The sequence below is a fragment of the Heterocephalus glaber genome, unplaced genomic scaffold (assembly GCF_053883595.1).
Source record: "Heterocephalus glaber isolate CG9 unplaced genomic scaffold, H.glaber_assembly_v1.0 deba00000122, whole genome shotgun sequence".
NCBI classification, from domain to species: domain Eukaryota; kingdom Metazoa; phylum Chordata; class Mammalia; order Rodentia; family Bathyergidae; genus Heterocephalus; species Heterocephalus glaber.
Window position 1 is genome coordinate 48,607,070 of NW_028258138.1, and position 22,281 is coordinate 48,629,350.

Consider the following 22,281-nt stretch of genomic DNA (forward strand, 5'->3'; position numbering starts at 1 on the left):
CCATATGATTTTTCCTCTCAGACAGTACATCCATCTCACTCCCTCAAAATAAATTCCACCCTTTAAATAAATGGAACTTATAATACCAAGATAGCTGTGGTTTGGTTGCACTCCATGCTTTGCTGTGTTCAAAGTGCAGGATGTTACCATGTAGGTTAATTATTGAGATGGACCTGCGGTTGAAAGGCAGTGGATTCTAGAGACTGCCCTCTCTGTTGCTCACAATTTATTACAATTTAGTGTTTTGGGCTTAGTCCCAGCTTGAAAACTAAATTTGTAAATGTAAATTCATTGCTGAGAATAGTCCTGTGGAATTTCTGCAGCCCTTGACCCATACAACAGAGAAAAAAAATCTACATTTTCATTGACCAAGAAATTGTTGAACTTTTTTAGTTCTTTTATAATTCAGAAATTTCCAGGGTTAAATATTGCAATTTTAGTAGGATTGCTCTTCTGACCAGAGATTGCTATATGTATGGAGGTGGGTATGGGGTAAAAAGAGACAATTTGGGGAACAAATTTATTAATTATTTTTATTTCCCAAGTACTGTTGATTTAACATTTTTTCCATGTGTGATAAAAATCCTAGGCCTTGACTTTTAACATCAGTTATATGGCTCAAATAATCATAACTAAATAAAATATCAACAATCGGGCCCCCAAAAAGTAACCAGCCCAAAAGTGGGGAGAAAAAGTCAACAGTTAATTATATTATGACTTTTACCCCTTGCCTCTAAACTCACAAGATACATATGCAACCACATGGTAACTTAATTAATAAGTAGATTAGTATCATGGAGAGGTTGATTAGGCTAGGATTTGTTCCTTGGCTTGGGGAATTTTTATTTCACAGTTTCCTGTAAAAATACAAAACAAACTACTGTCATAATAGCCTGCTCAGTTAAAGAAAGGGAAATTGGCTTGCTCATTTAATCCTCTTGATACATTGCTGGAGCACAAAGTGCCATAAAGAGTAAGGCACAGAGAAGAAACTCTCGCATAATCTCAGTCACCATCCTCAGAAATCATTGAGAGAAAGGTCCGTGCTAGTAAAGCCCTCTCGCTATTGCTTCCAGGAAGTACCCATGCTGACTGCAACCTTAATTCATTTGTACTTTATATTTCAGCTTTCTCCATTGTCCAAACTCATCAGAACATCTAGTAGTAAGAAACGCCATTAATTTGTGTTTCATCTAAACTCTTCCATTTATCTAGAAGACACACAAAATTACTAAAAATGGGAAAATTACAAAGTTGAATCCTTAAGCAAACCATCCGGTCTTCCTTGTCCTTTCCCACACCTTGAGGCTGCCCCAGGACTCCATACTCCTTAGAGCTCAGGACCCAAGTGAAGGCCATTCAGGAAGTAAGTTATCTGCTTTCGTCTTTTTACCTAATGTGATTTTGTACCGAGGATCAAACTGGGATCCTTCCGCTTATGAGGCCGGCGCCGGAACCACTGACCTAAATCCCCAGCCTTACCTAATGTGATTTAAACTCTAGATTCTATGACCTGAGATACTTTGAGAATGAGTCAAATAATTAAACACTGAACTAAATTCAATCAATCCACGCTATTTACAAAGAACTATTTCAATTAAACTACCAAGTTCTAATGGCATATTACAAGGACTTTGCTGAGTTCTCATTGGTTGAAATTCACTCATAATCCCTAGTTCTGAACAAGAATTCAAAGTGAGGTAAAAGTGTGTGTGAAGAAAAATGTTCAATAAAATTCATATTTTGCACAACACATGATTGTTGTTCTAAATAAGTATTTTTATAATATAGTTTAATGTTTTATATTAGATAAAATTTTCCTATACATCTCTTCCTTGAAAAGGCCTGAAAAATATCTTTATTTTATATCATGTTCTTTATACAAACTGCACTAGTATGGAGAAGAAAGATGCTCACATGAAAATGCTTATATAAATTTATAATTCAAAAATAAAATATTAATTAAATTATTGAGTGGGTACCTATGTGTCTTTCAAAGAGCTCACATAAAAAATATAGAGTGCTATACGATCCTTCTTGGAACATCAGGAAAGAATTTACTTGCTGTGCACTCTAGGGCCATGTAATGATAAAGACTTTACTCTTGGAAAGTCTACCCCTTGTTTTACTACAGAGCTGCCTCTAGAATTCAGAATTTTTATTTTTCTTTTAAAATGAAAAATGTAGTTCCTGAAACATGATGTCATAACTATTAACTGCCTGTTCCCATTCTCAAGGTACATGCTTTGTATTCATTTTTCATTTTCAAATAAGGCATTGTCTATACTTCCAGAATGCAAGAATTTTTGATTCCACACATTGTACGAATATACTATAATTTGTAATCACTTTTAGAAGATTTCTTAGCAAGAATTCCATTTTTATTTAACCTTAGAATATTGTTTCTTTAAAAAAAACATACATCAAATTTTCTGGCCCTAAACTTTGGGTCTTGATTTTTCCTTTGATTTCTGGTTTAGTAACAGAGGAATATTTACAGAAAGGTTGTACAAACTTTCCTTGTACCATCTATAGCTGTAAAAAGGAAGATTGAAATATTGAAACGTAATAAAAAGTAGGAGATGAATATAACTTTCTGGCATGCAAAAGATTGAGCATCTAAATCCATAAATTCACTTAAGTGTAAATATATACATATTCTTCACACATTCACAGTTACGAGTAAACTTTAGAACTGGAAGGGACCTTGAAGTATTTAGCCAATGTCCGTTTTCTGAAAATGAAGGAAATAACACCAATCAGAATAGGTGACTTACTAAGGTCAGAAATAGATTTTAGGTACTCTGTGCTCTGAAAGCAATGATGCTTTCATACTGCAGAAAGAAAAAACTTCCACTGTAGTATTTTCTAAATTTTAAGAGTTCTCCCAAGTGTTTTTTAAACTATTTAGCAGCTAACACTATTCTAGATATACAAACAAAAGGAGTTAATTACAAACTTCAAACATGTGAACTATTTTAAAAATATTTTTCAGATGTTTCCCACCTCTTTTGAGAATGGAAAAAGAAGAAATGAGCTTAAAGTTTAGCAGAAGAGATTCAGATTAGATATTAGAAATCAACTGTGAAATACTGCAATGGGTTACTGGGAATATTGTGAAATCATCTCCTCTGGAGAGCTTTTGGAATGTTGTGCTTGGCCACTCATTTTGGGTTGGGAGGGGCGTTTATGTGTGTGACCAATTTCCAGAGCTGGGGGCAAACTATGTTCTTTTCTCCATCTTGTGAAGAGGTCAACTGACTTCTCAAGCTCCATAGGTTACATAGCTCTGCCTATAGCTAGTCAGTGGTGCAGTCGGTTCCTCTTAATCAAAGTGCAGTTCAGGATTCATCAATGAAGCATATAATTCAAGCTTGGTTTATATTTATATCAGTCCTGGTTGGTATAAATGGACAGATGAACTCAATAAATGTTTACTAAGTGATCTTGCCCACTGTCTCCTGTGGAATGATTGACCAAAAGTGATAAGCTTATTTATTTGGGCTCCATCTTGGGATATTTATCTTACCAGTGGCTTTCTAAATTCATGAATAACTAGTCCAAAAAAGAAAAAGATCTTGGATCTATCCCAGGCTTTTGTCCTATGCAACTGACTATTTCTTTATTTCAACCAATGAGAAGACCATGATATTTGGAGGATAATATGGAGAACAGTAAGAACATAGTTAAACAGATGCATACTTTATAAAATAAAGTAGGACAACTGTTAACTAATATATTGGATAGTGGCTTCTAGAAATAATCAAATGGTAATTTTAAATTTCTAACTTGCAAGGTAACAGAGATAAGTATACAGACTTGAATATCAGTAAAATAATCAATCTTTGTAAGTACAGGATGGGGAGAGATAAATTTAAAGAATTTAATGTCAAAAATAGAACTAAAATGGAATAAGATTAATTAACAACAACATAATTGAAAGTATGTCCCTGTTGCTGACACAAAGTAAGTGGTCAGAAATGTAGCTGAGATTATTATAATGTAGGTGTTCACTGTCCCTCTGTTCCCGGCCATTCTTGGGTTCCTATTTTCTTACATACACTGTTTTTGTCCAACATGAATCTGGACACAGAGTTGAGTGATTCTTTTGGCTACCCAAAGATACTTCATTTCCACAAAAGTATTAGTTTTTCAGAAGATTTCAGTATAGAAAACAGAAAGGAGAGATTTTACAATATGTACCATATAACAAACTTCTGACTTTTTTTTCTTCTGCCCCTCCACTAGGAATTTCCTTTTCCCTGAATTTCCCCAAGCATCAGTAAACACTGCTCACACTTCACCTCCTCTGCTTTTGCCCAGGAAAAATTTCTCTACCTTTTATTTGTTAGAGTTGCTTGTTTCTTCCTTTAAAACCCAGGGTCCTGCCCCTCTAAGCACAGAAGCCCCACTATGAAATGAGCTCCAAAGAACATCATACTGATGACTGACAACCACCACCTCCACACCTGCTGCGCTTTCTCCTGCTTTTTCTCCAAAAATTTTGATACACTATATATTTATATGTTCCCATCAAAACATAATCCTCAAACTTCTAAAAATACAGTTCTCATAAATAAGTTAACACAAATCAATGTTTTATTTTAAATAAGGACAAAGTTAATTCAAAATAAAATTACAAGGATGAATGCCATTATATTGCATACCTTAAATGTACCAATACAATTAATTTTTAAAAATCAGTAAATTTTAAAAATGTTAAGATTATACTCTTAGATATGAAACTGGTTGATATGATAAAAGGTAATAAAACTATAACCGTGAAAAGGGTTAATCGATAGTAATATCTATAATACTAATCAATTATGCAACAAAGTTACATATCTGTAGTTAGTTGACCTTAGGGTGGGCTGATTTGAAAATGTTTTAACATGATAATAAAAGGATATGTGACCATCTTTTTGCTTATATCCTTTATAACCAGTTTGGGGATGAACTTTCTTAACACTCTTTTCCAACCCAATCCAACCAAAGTAAGCTTCATCTGCACTGCCACATATGATTCAAACAAGTTAAGTCTCCCCTACAAGTTGTCAATTTTTAAAAAGTAACAAATCTGTATGGTAAGATAATGGGCTGCCTTTTGAGTGTTCCCATCATTATTCAAATAGAAAACATGAGAGCTTCTGTTAACAATTGTTAAAAATGGATTTTAAAAGAGGAGTGAGGCTGAAGTAAATATTTTTGAAAGCCTCCATCAATCTTAAGAGTTTCAATTGTGAAGATTCACTACTACACTGAGAAAATCAAAAGACTATCACATTTTCCTTGTCCTCAGGAAGCTTCAGTTGTGTTAAATCTAATGCAGGAAAAAAGCAATGGGAAAAAACATAAGACTGGTTATGATTACATTCACTTCTGTGTTAAATTTTTAGTACAACTAAAAGAATAATGATGACTAAGCAGGTGTGGAAGGCTTCATAGGAATTAAATTGATTTAGAGGAAGGTAGGTGTTATGAGCTGAAGTCTGTCATCTCTCACTCTCCAAATTCATATGTTGAAATCCTAATCCTCCAAAATGTGACTGTTAGACATAGGCTATTTAGAAAATAAATTAAGTTAAAATGAGGTCACTAGGGTGAATCATATAACTCTTACAAAATAAGAGACACATGGAGGGGCAGGAGTGCAACTCAGAGGCAGAGTGCTTTCCCAGCATGTACAAGGGCCTGGGTTCAATCCCTAGCACAAGAAGAAAGCAGAGGAAAGATCTAATAGGGAGAAGGCTGCCATCTACAAACCAAGAAGAGAGGCTCAGAAGAATCCAACCCTATCAGTGCCTTGATTTTGGACAGCTAATCCTCTATAACTGCAGAAAAATAAATTTCTATTTTTTAAGTTACCCATTCTGAAATACTTTGTTAATGCAGCCCTAGTAAACTGATACAGGACTGAAATTGGGAGAACAGTTTTTAAAAATCCTTCCCAAAAAAGGAACCTCAGAGATATCTTCCCCTACTGACCTTTCCAAAACAGTTTTATCCAGTCCAGGTCATTCATGAACTCTTCATTCTGTTGCTATGCACTAAATGTTTAGGTCTTCCCATATCCCTATGTTGAAATTCTAGCCCTCAATGTGATGATACTAGGAAGTGGGGCCTATGTGAGGTGATCAGGTTATAAGGGCACAGCTCTCGTGAATGAGATTAGTGCCCTTATAAAAGAGACCCCAGAGAGCTCCCTTCCCCTTCACACTCTGTGAAGATACACGAGCAGATGGCTGTCTATGAACAAGGAAATGGGCCCTCACCACACACCCAATCTGTTGATATCTTGATCTTGGACTTACCAGCTTCCAGAACTGTAAGCAATAAATTTCTGTTGTTTAAGCCACCCAGTCTGAGATATAGAACTTTATTATAGAAGCTGTGGCAAAGTAATGCAGTCTGAATATACAAAGACACCTGCTTTGTTTTCTTTATAGCACTCAAATCTGAAATTATGAAATTTATATTAACTTATCACCTGTCTCCTCATACTAGAATATGAGTTCAATAAGATAAGCCCTCATCTTTCTAATTGATCACTATATCTCCTATACCCAGAAAATTCTTTTTTTTTTTTGTACCGGGGATCAAACTCAGGACTTTGAGCTTTCGAGGCAGACGGCGGCACCACTGAGCTAAATCCCTGGCCCCAGAAAATTCTTAACAATTTATAGCTGTTCAATATGTATCTACAGCTAATGGAACAATTGCTCTGAGTAATGCAAGCAAGAGAATTTTCAGAGGCATGGGAAACCCAGGGAGGCAACTCTGGTGAATATTGGAGGAAGACTCGGCCTGATTTTTCCTTTCTTCAGGAGTAGCAAATCTGAGAGGTTTTGAAAATTACAAATCTTGTGTAAAGGCAAGCAGCGGGCACAAAGGACTGGCCCAACATCAGATGAGAGAGGCTTGTCTACACCACACAAAACAGACACACATGCGCTCATGTAGATAATATTGTATTAGTCCTGCGTGAAAGAGAACGCTGGATTTAGGGCACGGATTGAAGGTTTAAATATTTAAACATTCTTTTTCATAGCAAGCCAAAAATCTCATGAGGATAAATGTACAAATAGATTCCTTAGGAGCATCTAAAATAATATATATCACATTATTCTGCAATATACATTACAGGTCACATGAGGAAACTAAAAGTCACTGCAGCTCTGCCCAAATACAAGGAATCATTTACAGCTAGTCAAAATGATTAGGATTGGCAATCTTGAATGAATGATTGCCTTGGTTCAGCTGGGGGTTTTTTGTTGGGTTTTTGGGGTTTTTTTGCCATTTTTAATGAGTACATTTTAATAGCCATTATTGTTTTATTCATGTTGGGTTTATCATTATTGCAGTTAACCTCACATTTACTTTGGCTAGTACCCTTTTTTGAAAGTCTTTGACTTTTCAGTTGGTTTTGATCTGTCTTTTTGGTTGCACTCCATTAATAACAAATTTGAATAGTGCTTTTCAGCTTACGAAGAATTCATACTATCACTTGTAACCTTGAATATCTCTCAATGATTGATAGAGATTGTCATTTCTATTTTGTAGTGAGGAAACTGAGGCTCAGTGAAGATAAAGGACTTGCCAAGGTCACAGGCATGAAGAATAGTGGAGCTAAAGTCCAATACACATCTTTTCACTCCTATACCATGCTTTCCATATGAAATGACACTCATTACAAAGCCAACCTGGCTAGCAAAGATGCAGTGTCAACACATTAGACATGCTTATGTTTATGTGTACACAAACACACACACACAAACACACACACCAACACACACACACACTAGCTATCAAAGAAACAAAAATCAAGAACTCACAATATTATGTTCTGCATCCCCAGCAAAAGCAGAGTGGAAAGAAAACCCATTACCACCATTTCTTCCCAGCAGGAATTCCAAGGCTCCTTGTTCCCCGCCAGGTGTTTGTATAATGTTACACAAATCTGATGTTCTTTTGAGTGATTTGAGAGAACCACCACACCACTCTGACCACCAAAACTATCCTCAGGGACAGCAGGGAAATTAGTCGGGATAAGTCAAGCGGTAAATTCTAACCAGGGCCCCCACATAAATATTCAAGTTAAAGCTGAACAAAGTTTATTTAAATAAAGAGCCATAAAAATGGCAGATGGCAGACCTTAGGAGGTGGTTTTGGGGGAGAAAGTGGCCAAGCCTCTGAAAGGAAATAATGGTAGGAAATCAGGATCCCGCTAGGTCTTTGGTATTCAACTGGTCTTCCAGGCATTTCACCTTTTTCCAGCATTTCACTAGATTGTCCTGGTTTAAAGATTATTAAGTATAATCCAATACATCCACTACACTGAAGGAAAGGTGAAGCGCCAAGCACACTAAGTTATCACTAAAGACATCACAGTTTATTGTTCGATAATTGAATTCTTTCAGCCCCAAAGGAATTACAGTGCAAGTCCTAGTTTAATATTTTTGTATCAGGATTAACACTTTAAAGCCTTCAGTGACTACCTTAGAGACACTGACTGTTAGAGAAGGACAGGATTTAAAAGAAGAACAATTAAGTCCTATTGAAGGAATTTGTTTAGATACACAAAACATGACAAGAAATAAGTCTAAGTACTGATCTTTGAGTGAAAATAAGACAAGAAAGATATATGATATCATTGCTTCTCAGCCTATGGACTAAGACCAAGTGTAGATGTATGGTATGGGGTAATTTGTGTTTTAAAGGTGCATATTATATTGCATACTCTGGGAAAATATGGGGAAACAATAAAAAAACTTGATGCTTCAAAGAGAAGGAATTTTAAAGAATATAAGAGAGAAATTTAGATTCTTCTGAATATTCTTTGCTAACCATTAATACTGTGCACATTTATCGCCTCTACTAAAACAGAATAAACTCCTTGAGGGTGCACTCATTGATGATATATTCATCTTTGTACTTTGTGGGTGGGTCTAGTGCTTTTTCTGTTAAATATTCAAAAAAAATTGAGTATTTATGGCAGATTTTTTTTCACCTAAAATAAATTTGACTACTAATAAGCATAAGTCAATATTAATTTTGTGGCTTTTTACAAATGGCTTATAACAATCATTCTTAGAGAGAGAATATTGTAACGGCTTTCTATCTCCTGCCACTCTGCCACTATATATATTATTCAGAGTACTCTTGAAATAAATAGCTCTTGAGACTGTTCTGATTTATGAAATAGAGAAAGTTTTATAAATTATTTTGTTGACAAATGTTCTTTCATTTCTTCCCTGAAGGAGAAAAAAATGATTACTTAGTATATTCAGAAAAATTGGAAAGCCGTGAATTTTGTGGTAGAGATTCATATTAAATATTTGCTTAGATGTTTTTTATTAACCAATCCTTCTGTAGCCTGTTCACACTCTTGGCATTAATCTTCAATAGGATATCACAAATTCAATGCATATTTTCTAAGAAGTGGAAAACGATGATCCAGAATTAAAGCAGAAGTAAAGAAAACAAATTCCCATGAAAATGGAAATTAAATTACTTATGAACAGAAGTGTTTTCTAGAAGATACTTTAAAGATTATGAGAAACTTGCCTCCTCTCTATCTTGGTTACTCTTCATACCACCCCCACCCCACATTTAGGATGCACTTCACTATGATTCCGATTTTCATTAAATGCCTTAATGAGGTGTGACAGTATAGTAGATGCAGGACCAGTGTGGGTGACATGAGTGGAAGTTGAGCAGGGGGTAGAGAACTGGAGACTTCAGTGCAGGCCACAAGTGCCCTCTAGTGTGCATTTGCTTGCTCTGCATTTCCCGGAGCTGTTTGGTCTCCCAGAGATGGTGAACCTTTTCCAGCTTTCAAAGACACAAATAGCCTACTGCTGCAACACATGCCAGAGGTTAGCCACCACTGCTTTCAGAGATCTCAAGCTGGTTTTTATAAACAGATAAACCTCATACATATTTATTCATTGAACTGCTAATCTGCAAATCCTGGTATTAAAGGGCTTAGAAACAGTTTATTTTTCTGAATCTCCCTCTACTTTATGCAACACATTTGTATTGTAAATTCCTTTCTTTTGTTTAGAAAAAAAGTCCAAATACAAACTTAATGCATTCACAATCCAATTAGCCAAATTCTAAACATGTGACTCCATAGTAGGTAAAGAGAATAAAGAAATGTGCATAATTGTGATAGTAAATTTTAAAATGACATTTTGGGACTATTACATGGAGTACCTTTTCTCCAACTCAAAGGACTTCTGCAGTTTTTAGTGTTGTTTGTTTTACATTTACATGTAACTTTGTATTTATGACTACATCAAAGCATCCAAAACACATTGGGCAGATGAAAAACCTCTGCCCCTGGAATAAAGCCTACAGGTATTTGACTATATCTATTTCGAATAGAATTTTGATACTAATTAACAAAGACTTTATGGCACTGTGTGTTGGGATTAGGTTTTGTGCAAATGTGGGACACCCAAAATAAAAGTGGACTAAAGAAGACAAGACTGTTGAGTGTGGTGGTGCATGCCTGTAACCCCATAGCTTGGGAGGCTGAAGCAGGAGGATTGCCGAGAGTTTGAGGCCAGCCTGGGCTACACAGGGGGCTTAAGGCCAGCCTGAATTGCATAGGGATACCCTGTCTCAAAAAACGAACAAAAACAAAACTTTATTTCTCTCTTAAGTAAACAAACTGCAAATTTAAGGATTAGTGTAGACTACAGCCTCCATATTCATCCAGGGCTGAGGTTTCTTCTAGCTTGCTGCTCTACTATCGTCAACACATAGCTTTCACCTCATGGTCCAAAGCCCATTTCCTGGCACCATAACAGTATTCCAAGTAACAAAATGGATGAAGGAAAAAACATTCTCTTTCCCTATTAGGATCCTTCTTGGAAGTTACATCCAGTTCACCAGGACTTTGCTACATGGCCACACCTAACTAAAATGTCTCTGCTTTGGCCTGCCCTATTCCCAGAAGAAAATTAGGAGTTCCAATATTATGGAAGAGTGGCAAAATTGATACTTGGAAACAACTAGCAGTTTCTGCTATAGCCTATTTGCCCACCAATTACCTCCATTTGACAGATAGCTCTTTTGGTTTTTTGTGTTTTTTTTCTATTAAAGAGTGGCTCTTTATTTCATTTACTTTTCACCCATAAAGTTCTAATGATAAAGACATTTCCCCTACTTTTCCAGTCTCCAAGGAAACACCAGTACCTTGGCCTACAGGATCTCACCGTGTTGGTGTATTCTTTCCTCCACAGGTGATGGCTGTACTACCTGGTCCTCTGCAGCTGCTTGGAGTGCTGGTCACCATTTCCCTGAGCTCCATCAGGTTCATTCAGGCTGGTGCCTACTATGGGATCAAGCCGCTGCCACCTCAGATTCCTCCTCAGATGCCACCACAAATTCCCCAATACCAGCCCCTGGGCCAGCAAGTACCTCATATGCCTCTGGGCAAAGATGGCCTTACCATGGGCAAAGAGCTGCCTCACTTGCAGTATGGCAAAGAGTATCCACACTTACCCCAATATATGAAGGAGATTCAACCAGTGCCAAGGATGGGCAAGGAAACAGTACCCAAGAAAGGCAAAGGTAATATCATACATGCACATTGTTATAAAACAGTTTTCCAACCTCCTGAATTATGGAGGTGGATGGAAAACCTCATTTTAAAAACTTTCATTTTAGACTTTGTTATTGATGCTTATCAAATGCTTACTGGACTCTAAACTTTAGTTTTGAAAAGTTCCAATCTTTTTTGGTTCCAGGGATCAAACTTGGGAACTTATGTTTGAGAGGCAGGTGGCAGAACCACTGAGCTAAATCCCTGGCCCAAAAAGTTCCAATCTTAAGGAAAAGTACATGTTTCCATCACTATCACTAGAACGAAAAAAGAAAAGAAAGAGGGAGAAAGATATTCCAATTTTATATTTTAAATAGCATCAATTGAAACAAAATGCTTAATCACAAGTGGTTTATTGCCTCATTTTTTTATTCAAAATTCAGCAGATATCTAGTGAATGCCTACTTTTGTGTCAGGCTCTGGGTCATTTGCTGAGGAATTAAAGTACTGAAAAGGGAAAAAAAAGAAAAATGAAGTGACAAATCAGTCTTTAGAACTTAGGAAAACAATAATGTAAAGGCCTGCTGTGTTCAAAGAAAAAGTTATGAAAGCATTTTGCAAACTAGGTGCTAGGTAAATTCAAGTGCTTTTAAATATTGCTCTTATCAAGCCATACATGTCAATCAATAATGGACAAAAAAAAAGCACAGACTGCATCTAGATAGGATACCTGATAATCACGCTTATTACTTTTTAGGCCTAATTATTATTTAATGCCCACAAAATCCCTATCATTGTGACAGGTATTTTTTTTTTAATTCAGTAGATCTATCTGTTATTCAGAGCAGCAATCACCTTTGAGGAAGTGGAGATCATCTCAAACCCCCACAGTAGCAGGAAGTTCCATCTCTAAAGAACAACTGGATTTATGTTTAGAATAAGAATGTTGAGAGAATCAATGACAATAAGGTTAATAGTGCTGAGCAAACACTAAAGGACCATAGGAACTTTGAGTTGGTACAACTGCCATTCAACTAATTCTTGGTCAGAACAAAATGTTTCAAGTATTGTGTTAGACATCAGAATTCCTGAGGAATAAGATGTGATACCTCCCCAGATACTGCCTTGATATAGTAACTAAACAATTCACTGCTTACAAGTAACATACCTTAATCATACTACATAATGTTTGTTAGCATAAGAGACATATTCCCAATTTTACTCTCTTTAGGAGCTAGTGTGCCACTTAGGAGATTATCTCAGCAGTTTTTCCCTTCCTTTCTTGAAGGGGTTGCCTGGCTTTTGGTACCTCCTATGCCTCTTTGAATGGGTACTATTTGAAAATATATATGAGTGTTACAATTCTGTTTTGTTCCCTGATTGGAGCTTGGCAAAGAGTACAGTTGTCAGGATTAAGATACTACTATGGGTTAACATAAAACTTTTGGACCACATATTTCATTTCTTCCTGTGACCTATTATTCCCAGTAGAATGGAGAGATCCAGAGTTGTGTTTATCTGCAAGGCACAGCATAATATAACATGTGCTTTGTATTTCAGTAACAATTCGAAAAAGAGGTACATATAACACCTTTTATATGTATTTTCTAATCTGGTAGTGTGTCTTTATTATTTTTGCAGAGATGCTGATAGCTTAAGTGACCCAGTTGAAAACTCATGCCAAGACCAGAAAGATAAATAGAGCTTCCTCCTCCCAAATTAAGTTCTCTTCCTTATCCATACTGCTTGTCATCTTAAAATGCTTTACTCACCTTTCTTGTTTAAAAGCCAGATTTGCAAATACAAAGTAAAATCCTTCCTTTCTTTCCTGAGTCCTCATGATAATGATTTTCATAACCCACATCATACTGTATTTCAGCACATGGGAAAATGTTATTTAGTCCTAAATTATTACATTAAAAAATCAGCTTGGCACATAAAGACAAATATCACATGTTGTCACTTTATATGTGGAATCTAAACAATCAAATTCACAGAATGAGAGAGTAGAATAGCAGTTACCAGAGACTGAGAAGGGTGAGATGATAGTCAAAGGGTATAAAGCTTCAGTTACACTGGAGAAATAACCTTTTTGGTTTGGGGATTTTCTTTTAAATGTATTGCACAATGTAGTGGATATAGTTAATAATAGTGTATCATACATTTCAAAGCAGCTGAGAGCAAGTTTCAAATTTTGTCACCACAAAAATAAGTATTTAAGATAATGAGCATGTTAATTATCTTGATTTTATTATTCCATATTGTATTCATAAATTATAATGACAACTTATAATCCATAAATATATATAACCATATTTATTTATAATAAAAATTTTAAATAAAAACCAAAAAGATAAGGTCATGAAAAATCTAACTTTAAGTAAAAAAAAATAAAAGCAGAGAATGACTCTAACATTGTTTAAAATACACACATGCACATGTGCATGCACACACACACACAACTAAAGATGAGATGAAAATACACGTTGTGTGATCCAAAAATATGGTGACTATTTTAAAAATGTATTACAGTAAAAGCCACATTACCATTAATCCCCCTCAAAAATCAAATATTTCTTTCTTTAAACACACTTATCACCTTTTTTTGCCACTTTCTGAAGCAATTCTGGAAGTTCTCTCTCATGAATGTCTTTAGCTGCACAGTCAGGGCTGCTTCAATGTCCTGAATTGATTCAAAATATTTCTATTTCATGGTTATTTTGACTTGGGGAAGATCCAAAAGTTGCACATCAGATCCAGTGAATAAGGTAGATGAGAACACATCACAATGTTTTTACAAGGCTGCTTTCCTTTAGAAGGCAGTCAGCCAGGGCATTTACTGTATTTTTATCATACCTCATAAAGATGCTCTTGAAAGAGGACTTCCAGAACCGCTTTAGAAAGTCACAAGAATAACAGGAGAAGTATATTCAAAGCAAAGGGGAGTATTCTGAGGAGGATTAATGGTAATGTGTCTTATTATAATAAATTTTTTAATGTAAACACTCATCATATATTTTGATTCAACCCTTGTATGTCAAGTACTTATCTCTGAGTAGTGGGCTTATAGCAACTTAAAATGTTTCTTACACATTTTTGAACTTTCAAATTTTCTATCAAGAGTATATCGTACAGCCAGAGATGTAGCTCAATGGTGCCACACCTGCCTGGCAAGCACAAGGTCCTAAGTTCGATCTCCAGTACTAGAAAAAAAAAAAAAAGAACATATAACATTTTCAAGTTCTGTTTCTTATGTTTTAGCTTTTTAACTTAACCAATGCTAATATAAGCAGCTGTATATACTATTTCTTAAAATAATACCTTAAGTACATCAAATAAATTACCAGATTGATTTTCCTTTAAATATTTATATCATATAGTCCTAGAAGATGAATATATAATTTCTAGTCTTTTCTTTCATAAGTAAAAGGCACATGTGTCAGAATTAATGATTTCATTACTTAATTGAAATGATGGATATTCAAAATCAATCTCTCTCTCTCTCTCTCTCTCTCTCTCTCTCTCTCTCTCTCAGTAGAAATACCGTTAGCCAGTTTACGAGGAGAACAAGGTCCCCGTGGAGAACCTGGCCCAAGAGGACCTCCTGGACCTCCTGGTTTGCCAGGTCATGGGATTCCTGGAATCAAAGGAAAACCAGGGCCACAAGGCTATCCAGGAGTTGGAAAGCCAGGTATGCCTGGAATGCCAGGGAAGCCAGGAGCCATGGGAATGCCTGGGGCAAAAGGTGAAATTGGACCCAAAGGGGAAATTGGGCCTATGGGGATTCCAGGCCCACAAGGACCTCCAGGGCCTCATGGACTTCCTGGCATTGGGAAGCCAGGTGGACCGGGATTACCAGGACAGCCTGGACCAAAGGGTGATCGAGGACCCAAAGGACCACCAGGACCTCCAGGCCTCCAGGGTCCTAAAGGAGAGAAGGGCTTTGGGATGCCAGGTTTGCCAGGTCTGAAGGGCCCTCCAGGAATGCATGGCCCTCCTGGCCCGGTTGGACTCCCAGGAGTGGGAAAACCAGGAGTCACAGGCTTCCCTGGGCCCCAGGGCCCCCTGGGGAAGCCAGGGCCGCCAGGGGAACCTGGCCCACAAGGACCTATCGGGGTAACAGGTGCTCAAGGACCCCCTGGGATGCCTGGACTTGGAAAACCAGGCCAGGATGGGATCCCTGGCCAGCCAGGATTTCCAGGTGGCAAAGGGGAGCAAGGACTACCAGGGGTGCCAGGACCCCCAGGCCTTCCAGGAGTTGGGAAACCAGGTTTCCCAGGGCCCAAAGGTGATAGGGGTGTTGGGGGTATTCCTGGGGCACTTGGACCCAGAGGGGAGAAAGGGCTAGTAGGTGCCCCTGGAATGGGGGGTCCCCCAGGAGAGCCAGGCTTACCTGGAATCCCTGGTCCTATGGGCCCTCCTGGTGCTATTGGTTTCCCTGGACCCAAAGGAGAGGGTGGAGTTGTAGGGCCCCAAGGTCCACCAGGTCCCAAGGGTGAGCCAGGGCTTCAGGGCTTTCCAGGAAAGCCAGGTTTCCTTGGAGAAGTAGGGGCCCCTGGTATGAGAGGTTTGCCAGGTCCCATAGGGCCTAAGGGGGAAATTGGCCACAAAGGATTGCCAGGGCTTCCTGGTGTGCCAGGGCTACTTGGACCCAAGGGAGAACCAGGCATCCCAGGGGATCAGGGTCTCCAGGGACCTCCAGGTATCCCAGGAATTGTAGGCCCTAGCGGCCCCATTGGGCCACCTGGAATTCCAGGTCCCAAAGGGGAACCAGGCCTCCCAGGGCCCCCTGGGTTCCCTGGTGTAGGGAAACCTGGAGTCGCAGGACTTCATGGGCCCCCAGGGAAGCCTGGTGCCCTTGGTCCTCAAGGCCAACCTGGACTTCCAGGGCCCCCAGGACCTCCAGGACCACCTGGTCCTCCGGCTGTGATGCCCCCAACACCCCCCCCGCAGGGAGAGTATCTGCCAGATATGGGGCTAGGAATTGATGGTGTGAAACCCCCCCATGCCTATGGGGCTAAAAAAGGCAAGAATGGAGGGCCAGCCTACGAGATGCCTGCATTTACCGCGGAGCTGACTGCACCCTTCCCGCCAGTGGGGTTGCCAGTGAAGTTTGACAAGCTGCTATATAATGGCAGACAGAACTACAATCCACAGACCGGCATCTTCACCTGTGAGGTCCCTGGCGTCTACTACTTTGCTTACCATGTTCACTGCAAGGGCGGCAACGTGTGGGTTGCTCTCTTCAAGAACAACGAGCCCATGATGTACACATACGATGAGTACAAAAAGGGCTTTCTGGACCAGGCATCTGGGAGTGCCGTGCTGCTGCTCAGGCCTGGAGACAGGGTGTTCCTCCAGATGCCCTCAGAACAGGCTGCTGGACTGTATGCAGGGCAGTATGTCCATTCCTCCTTTTCAGGATATTTATTGTATCCCATGTAAAAAATGAAAAGAAAGAGATTTAATAGAAGAAAAGAAAATGAGACATCAAAAATACAAATGAAAAACACAATCACTTCAAAACATTTATATAGTTGGAAAGTTATATTTAAGTGAAAGTTTGGACCATCTTGTACAAATAAAAACTAAGATTCATGTTTAATACTCTGCACAGTAGCTTGTAATGGAAAATGATGGGATAGATTTATATACCAAGTATTGACACTTATGTTGTACCCACTGGAATCATGTAGGTGTTGTACATTATATGGTTCCATGATAATCTGCTTTATTCAGATCAGTCAAAATATGACAGAATGAAAGATCCTAGCTAATGAAAGTCATCCACTCATATTGTTTCTTTTAAAGTATTTATAAATATGCCTTAAAGAAATATCAACAGTTACATACTGTTTTTATTTGCATAATTTTCTCTCCATCTGTGCAGATGCTTTGCCATGGAATGTATGTGTGGCAAAGGGCAAGGGGTCTGTAGTGTTACTGTCTCAGTAGGAGGGAGGGGGCAGTGGAAATAATGGTAGTTTTTAATCCAAGGGATATTTCTCTCCTGTTAGAGGCTGTCTTTTAGCAGTTCTGGCTTTCGTCAGAACTGTGTGTCAAGGCACTCTCTGAAAGAACACATGAACCAGTCAACCATCATATATGTACTCAGCATCTCCTCTGTACAGAACACAGAGATGCTAGAGTGGGACCTAAGTCCACAAGGAGCTTACAAACCAGCTAAAGACATGAGTAATGATTAACTCATTCATTTATCGAGGGGGTTTTTTTTCCTGTGACTTCTTTTTCTTTTTCTCCTTCTATGTAATCTCTTTTCAATATGGCCCTACCCATATAAATACCCTGAATTTATATGGAAAACAAAGTAACCCTTCCTCTACAGTATAACTTGCCAGTTTTGTGGACTATTTATTATTAACAGCAGATACTGTGTTTACATGCATTAAAATTTCCCCTCCTTTGTCTCCACACATAAACAACCACAGTGAAGTATTAATCATGGAGATATCAATATTTTTTAGTAGCTGTGAATTGAAGAAATGTCCCTATTTAGTAGGGTTGCAAACTGAATGTCATCTGACCTTCTAAAGTCAATTCCCAAAATCCAAACCATTTTTTAATTTGGGAGAAACATCAGAATTCATAGGAAAATAAATTTGTATTTAAAAATTAATTGTATTTAAAAATTAATTATGAAGTTTGACATTTAAAAATAAGTGTGATGTTTCCAGGTGATGGTACTAAAATTGTTGTTTGTTTAGCAGCAAACTGTGGAAAAGACAGCTGAAGTGTCATAAGGTGACAATAGTCCATGTCAATTATGTCACCCCATACTCAGCACAAATCAACAACTAAAACAGGTTTGACAGAGAGAAATAAATGTTCCAGATTTTTCACTCAGGCACATACTAAGTAGCATTGCTCAAAACATAGACAAACCTTTTCAAGTCCACTGTTACCCACTATGAACACTATAAGCCTCTTGAGGAAATAATATGGGATTGTGGTAGTAAAATTTTATATATTTTTATTAAAAACTAAGAGTAAGGAGCAGAAGGGATAGATATAGAGGTAAAATTACACAAATAAATACTAAATACTATATAGGAAAACATGAAATTTGCCTATGTCAAATCTGAATCAGTGGTAGAGCTCTTGCTTAGCATGCACAAGACCCTGGGTTAAACCACAGCACCACACACACACACACACACACACACACACACACACACACAAAGGCATCATTTTTACTACAACAAAAACTCTTAGTCTAATAATTGTCTTTTTCCTGTACAGTATACAAGCACCATTTCTTCTCAATTCTTTTTTTTTTTTTTATTGGGAATCAAATTCAGGACTTTGCGCTTGCCAGGCAGGCATGGCACCACTGAGCTAAATCCCCAGCCCACCATTTCTTCTCAATTCTTAAGAAAAGTGAATTCATTACTACAAGCTTTCCTATTTACTGCTGATTATGTAACAGTTTTCTCATTAAAATGATACCCTACCCAACCTTCATTTTCAAAGTAGGCAGCATTTATGTGGCCAGATATCCTTTGGGTTGGTCTTGAGGTTGTTGGTTTTGGTCTGGTGACTACAGAAGTAACATGGATCTCTCCTTCTGATAAACAGCATTGAAATGACTTAGAAGCATGTCAGACCAATTGATTTATAAAACTATTTATCTGCACATGTATGGATTATTTATTTCCAACAAGCAAGAGAGAAATTACCTCTTTAGTTAAAACTAAGTTTCACTTCTCAAAATATCTCCAACTTATTTATTGGTTGCTACTCAATTGCCTATATATATATATATATATATGTATGTATATTATCAGGCATATGCTTCTAACTTTTAGATGGAGGAGGAGCAAAATCTATTCCAGATACTGTGTATTCTACAATGGTGCTAATCTCAAAGCTAAATGATACTCCATTTAATTTTAAAAAGTTTTAACTAATTATCTATGTGCCCATGTTTCCCTTTTGAGAAATGCACATCATTAGTATAAAAGCATCTGAAACAACCACATGTTCTAAAGTCTAGGGATGGTAGTGTAATCCATATTTGAACAAAATAAACTAGAACTTTTCCATGTGAAATGGATCAAATTATCATTATTGTTATTTAAAGAGTTATAATGCAATATGACATCCTACAGGGGAAAAGAATGTCTGTAATGGGTGTCCTCAAATATTTTAGACTATAATGAATGGTGAACAAATTGGTAACTTGTTTGAGTTTCCATGATAGATTTGAGATTTAATGACAAATCATTTTTGTATTTAAATTTTTGTACTGATTTGAGAAAGTCATTAAATACTTTAAAACTATGTTTCTTGTCATCTCAGCTGACACTGTGTGAACCTCATGAGTTTTTTTTTTAATCTTTCATTGTAGTAATTAGCAGGTGAACTAGAGACCTAAAATAAACATAGCTTTAACAGGACAATTTATTCTTCTTTGACATAACAACTCTGAGCATAAGCAGTCTAGAGCTGCATGTTCCTTCTATCTTCTTATTCTTCCACCACAAGTAGGTTGCCCTCTTCTCCATGGTCAAGGATAGTTAGCCATTAAAGTTACATGCCAGTCAGTGGGAGGGCAGTGAAAGCAGGAGGGGAGGGTATGTTTGTTGTCTTAAAAATCTCAACCCACCAACTTGTTAGATCATTCCCTCCCCCATCCATTGCCTGGAATTTTGTCACATTACTGTAGCAAGCTGTATGGTAGTATGGGAAACTGAATTTTTACCTAGGTAACTCCATGCCCAGCTGAAAATCAGGGGTTCTATTAAAAAGGAAGAAAGTAGCTAATTAGAGCATAATTAGCTATTTCATCTGTTACATCCATTAACAAAGAAAAAATGCTACATACCTCTTTTCTCTCACAAGAAACTATCTTCAAATACTCCATTCTATTTTACCTTGCCAACCAGAGCCAAATATTCTGAGTGAGAATAGTAGTGAGTGGAGTAACAGGGCAGAAGCAGATCTATTTCAAGAACCTAAAGGTCTTAATAAGCATCACTGATGAGAAAAGAGTTCTTTTGTTATGACTTATTAAGTCCTGAATGATTATAACATGTCTAGAATATGATAAGGGATTACTCAAATAATTCAATGAGCAAATATGTACACCAGTCTGTGGGTGGTTGGTGCATTGTTTAAATCATCAGGCTGGAAGCTCAAGACCACAGGGTCCATTCCCAAATACTCCAATTAGTTCTGCATTGTTCCCCAGCCAAAGACATTAGGGTCACAGTCATCTTGTTGGCATATTGTTTTGTTCATAAAGGTTAACATAAGGATAGATACAGGAGTTGGAGACAAGGCAGCATAAATGGATAGAAATGAGAATGCTGGACAAACAGGGCCAAACCATCATCACTATTATTGCATAAAGAAACTCAAAATATGTATCTTAACTTACAATGGATATATAGTATCCTTTTATACTAAAACACAAATTATATCCTATTTTGTGCCTGATACTACTAAGCAATGTAAGGCGTGCAGAAGTAACAGAAAACATAATCCCTTCCTTAAAAATAGTACGTTCTGCTTGGAAGATCTCAAGATGTTTGTTAAACAAGAAGTTGATTTCCAAGAGCAGGTTGGGATGATCATGAATAGATGAGTTACGAACTAGAAAAATTCAGAAAGAGAAAGACCAATCCATGCTGCCCCTTCCTGGGAATATCTTCTTTGACTTCCCTGCTGGGTGAACTACTCACCACTCAGTACACAGAGGATGAGTTACATTTCCTTTATATCATCTCGATAGCTTAAACTTAACTTCTCCCCAACATCAGCACCATGCAGTGTAAATTTTTCTGTCCCTTTAGTTTTTCTGCTTTGTAATTAGAATGCTACTCTGTGCCCCCAATTAGAGTACAAGTTTCATGAGGGAAAGCCCCTTGTTCTTTCATCTTTGCATTTATATCTCATCTTAGAGTACTACAGAGTACTGGTCCAACTACAGGTTTGAAGGAAGACTGGACCTCTCAAGGATGCTATGAGAGGGAGTCCTCAATTGGATGGGAGGTTAGACTGAATGGCAGGAAACTCATTTCCAATTCTGACAGACCAAGACTATAAAAAAGCTCTCTGTGGGACTAAATTACTTTTAGAACATTTTGTGGAGGTAATTTTTTAAAAGAAATGTAGAATCTGGATGGAGGGAACATGAAGAGGAATAGCCTCTCCTCTTCTAGTGGAAAAGAGGAAATTGTGGTGTGTGTGTGTGTGTGTGTGTGTGTGTGTGTGTGTGTGTGTGTTTTAGGTGAGGTTAGAGAAGAGACAGAAGCTGAGATCAGGGAAATGGCCTGAGTAAATCAGAGCATCTACTCAATGACTAGAGAAGGACACTGATTTAATAACTAAAGGAGGGTCAAGTGCTACAGTGTTTTACACACAGGGAAAGACACTTCTATCTTATCTAACATGAAAAAAAAGAAGACATTGTAGGTCTTTAAGTGGGAAAGTAGTATAAAAATAAATATTTTAGAAAAATTATTTTGATAAGTCTATGACAATGACATGGAGAAGGAAAGATACAAGTGGTGAAACTAAGTAGGAGACCAGAACAGCTTTCATCCCAGAAATGAAGGGATGGGTGATATGATGGACCATAAACAAGCCTCCCACAGGAAGAGTCAGAATGGTGTAGGCATCCAGTTTAAGGACTATGTGGGCATGAAAGTATTTCAGGGACTAGGAACTGGAATGAAGAAGAATGGAAAAACTGAACTGAACCTGCA

General features: G+C 37.6%; 1 protein-coding gene and 1 long non-coding RNA gene across 9 annotated transcripts in view; one reads left to right on the top strand and one right to left on the bottom strand.

Annotated features, from left to right (window-relative positions):
- Positions 1–16,940, bottom strand: part of LOC147830420 (uncharacterized) — a 36,236-nt gene extending 19,296 nt beyond the window's left edge. Inside the window, exon 1 of the long non-coding RNA XR_015450319.1 lies at positions 16,757–16,940. This is a non-coding gene — a long non-coding RNA (uncharacterized LOC147830420). The remainder of the gene's footprint in view (positions 1–16,756) is intronic.
- Positions 1–19,852, top strand: part of Col8a1 (collagen type VIII alpha 1 chain) — a 166,838-nt gene extending 146,986 nt beyond the window's left edge. For 7 of the 8 annotated variants that reach the window (XM_004857963.4, XM_021238834.2, XM_087208599.1 and 4 more), the window contains 2 exons: positions 11,250–11,580; positions 15,087–19,852. In XM_004857963.4, coding sequence (XP_004858020.1) covers positions 11,250–11,580; positions 15,087–16,996 — 2,241 coding nt within the window. In that variant the 3' untranslated portion in view covers positions 16,997–19,852. The remainder of the gene's footprint in view (positions 1–11,249; positions 11,581–15,086) is intronic. The other variant, XM_004857964.4, reaches the window with a different exon arrangement.
- The last annotated feature ends 2,429 nt before the right edge of the window (positions 19,853–22,281 follow it).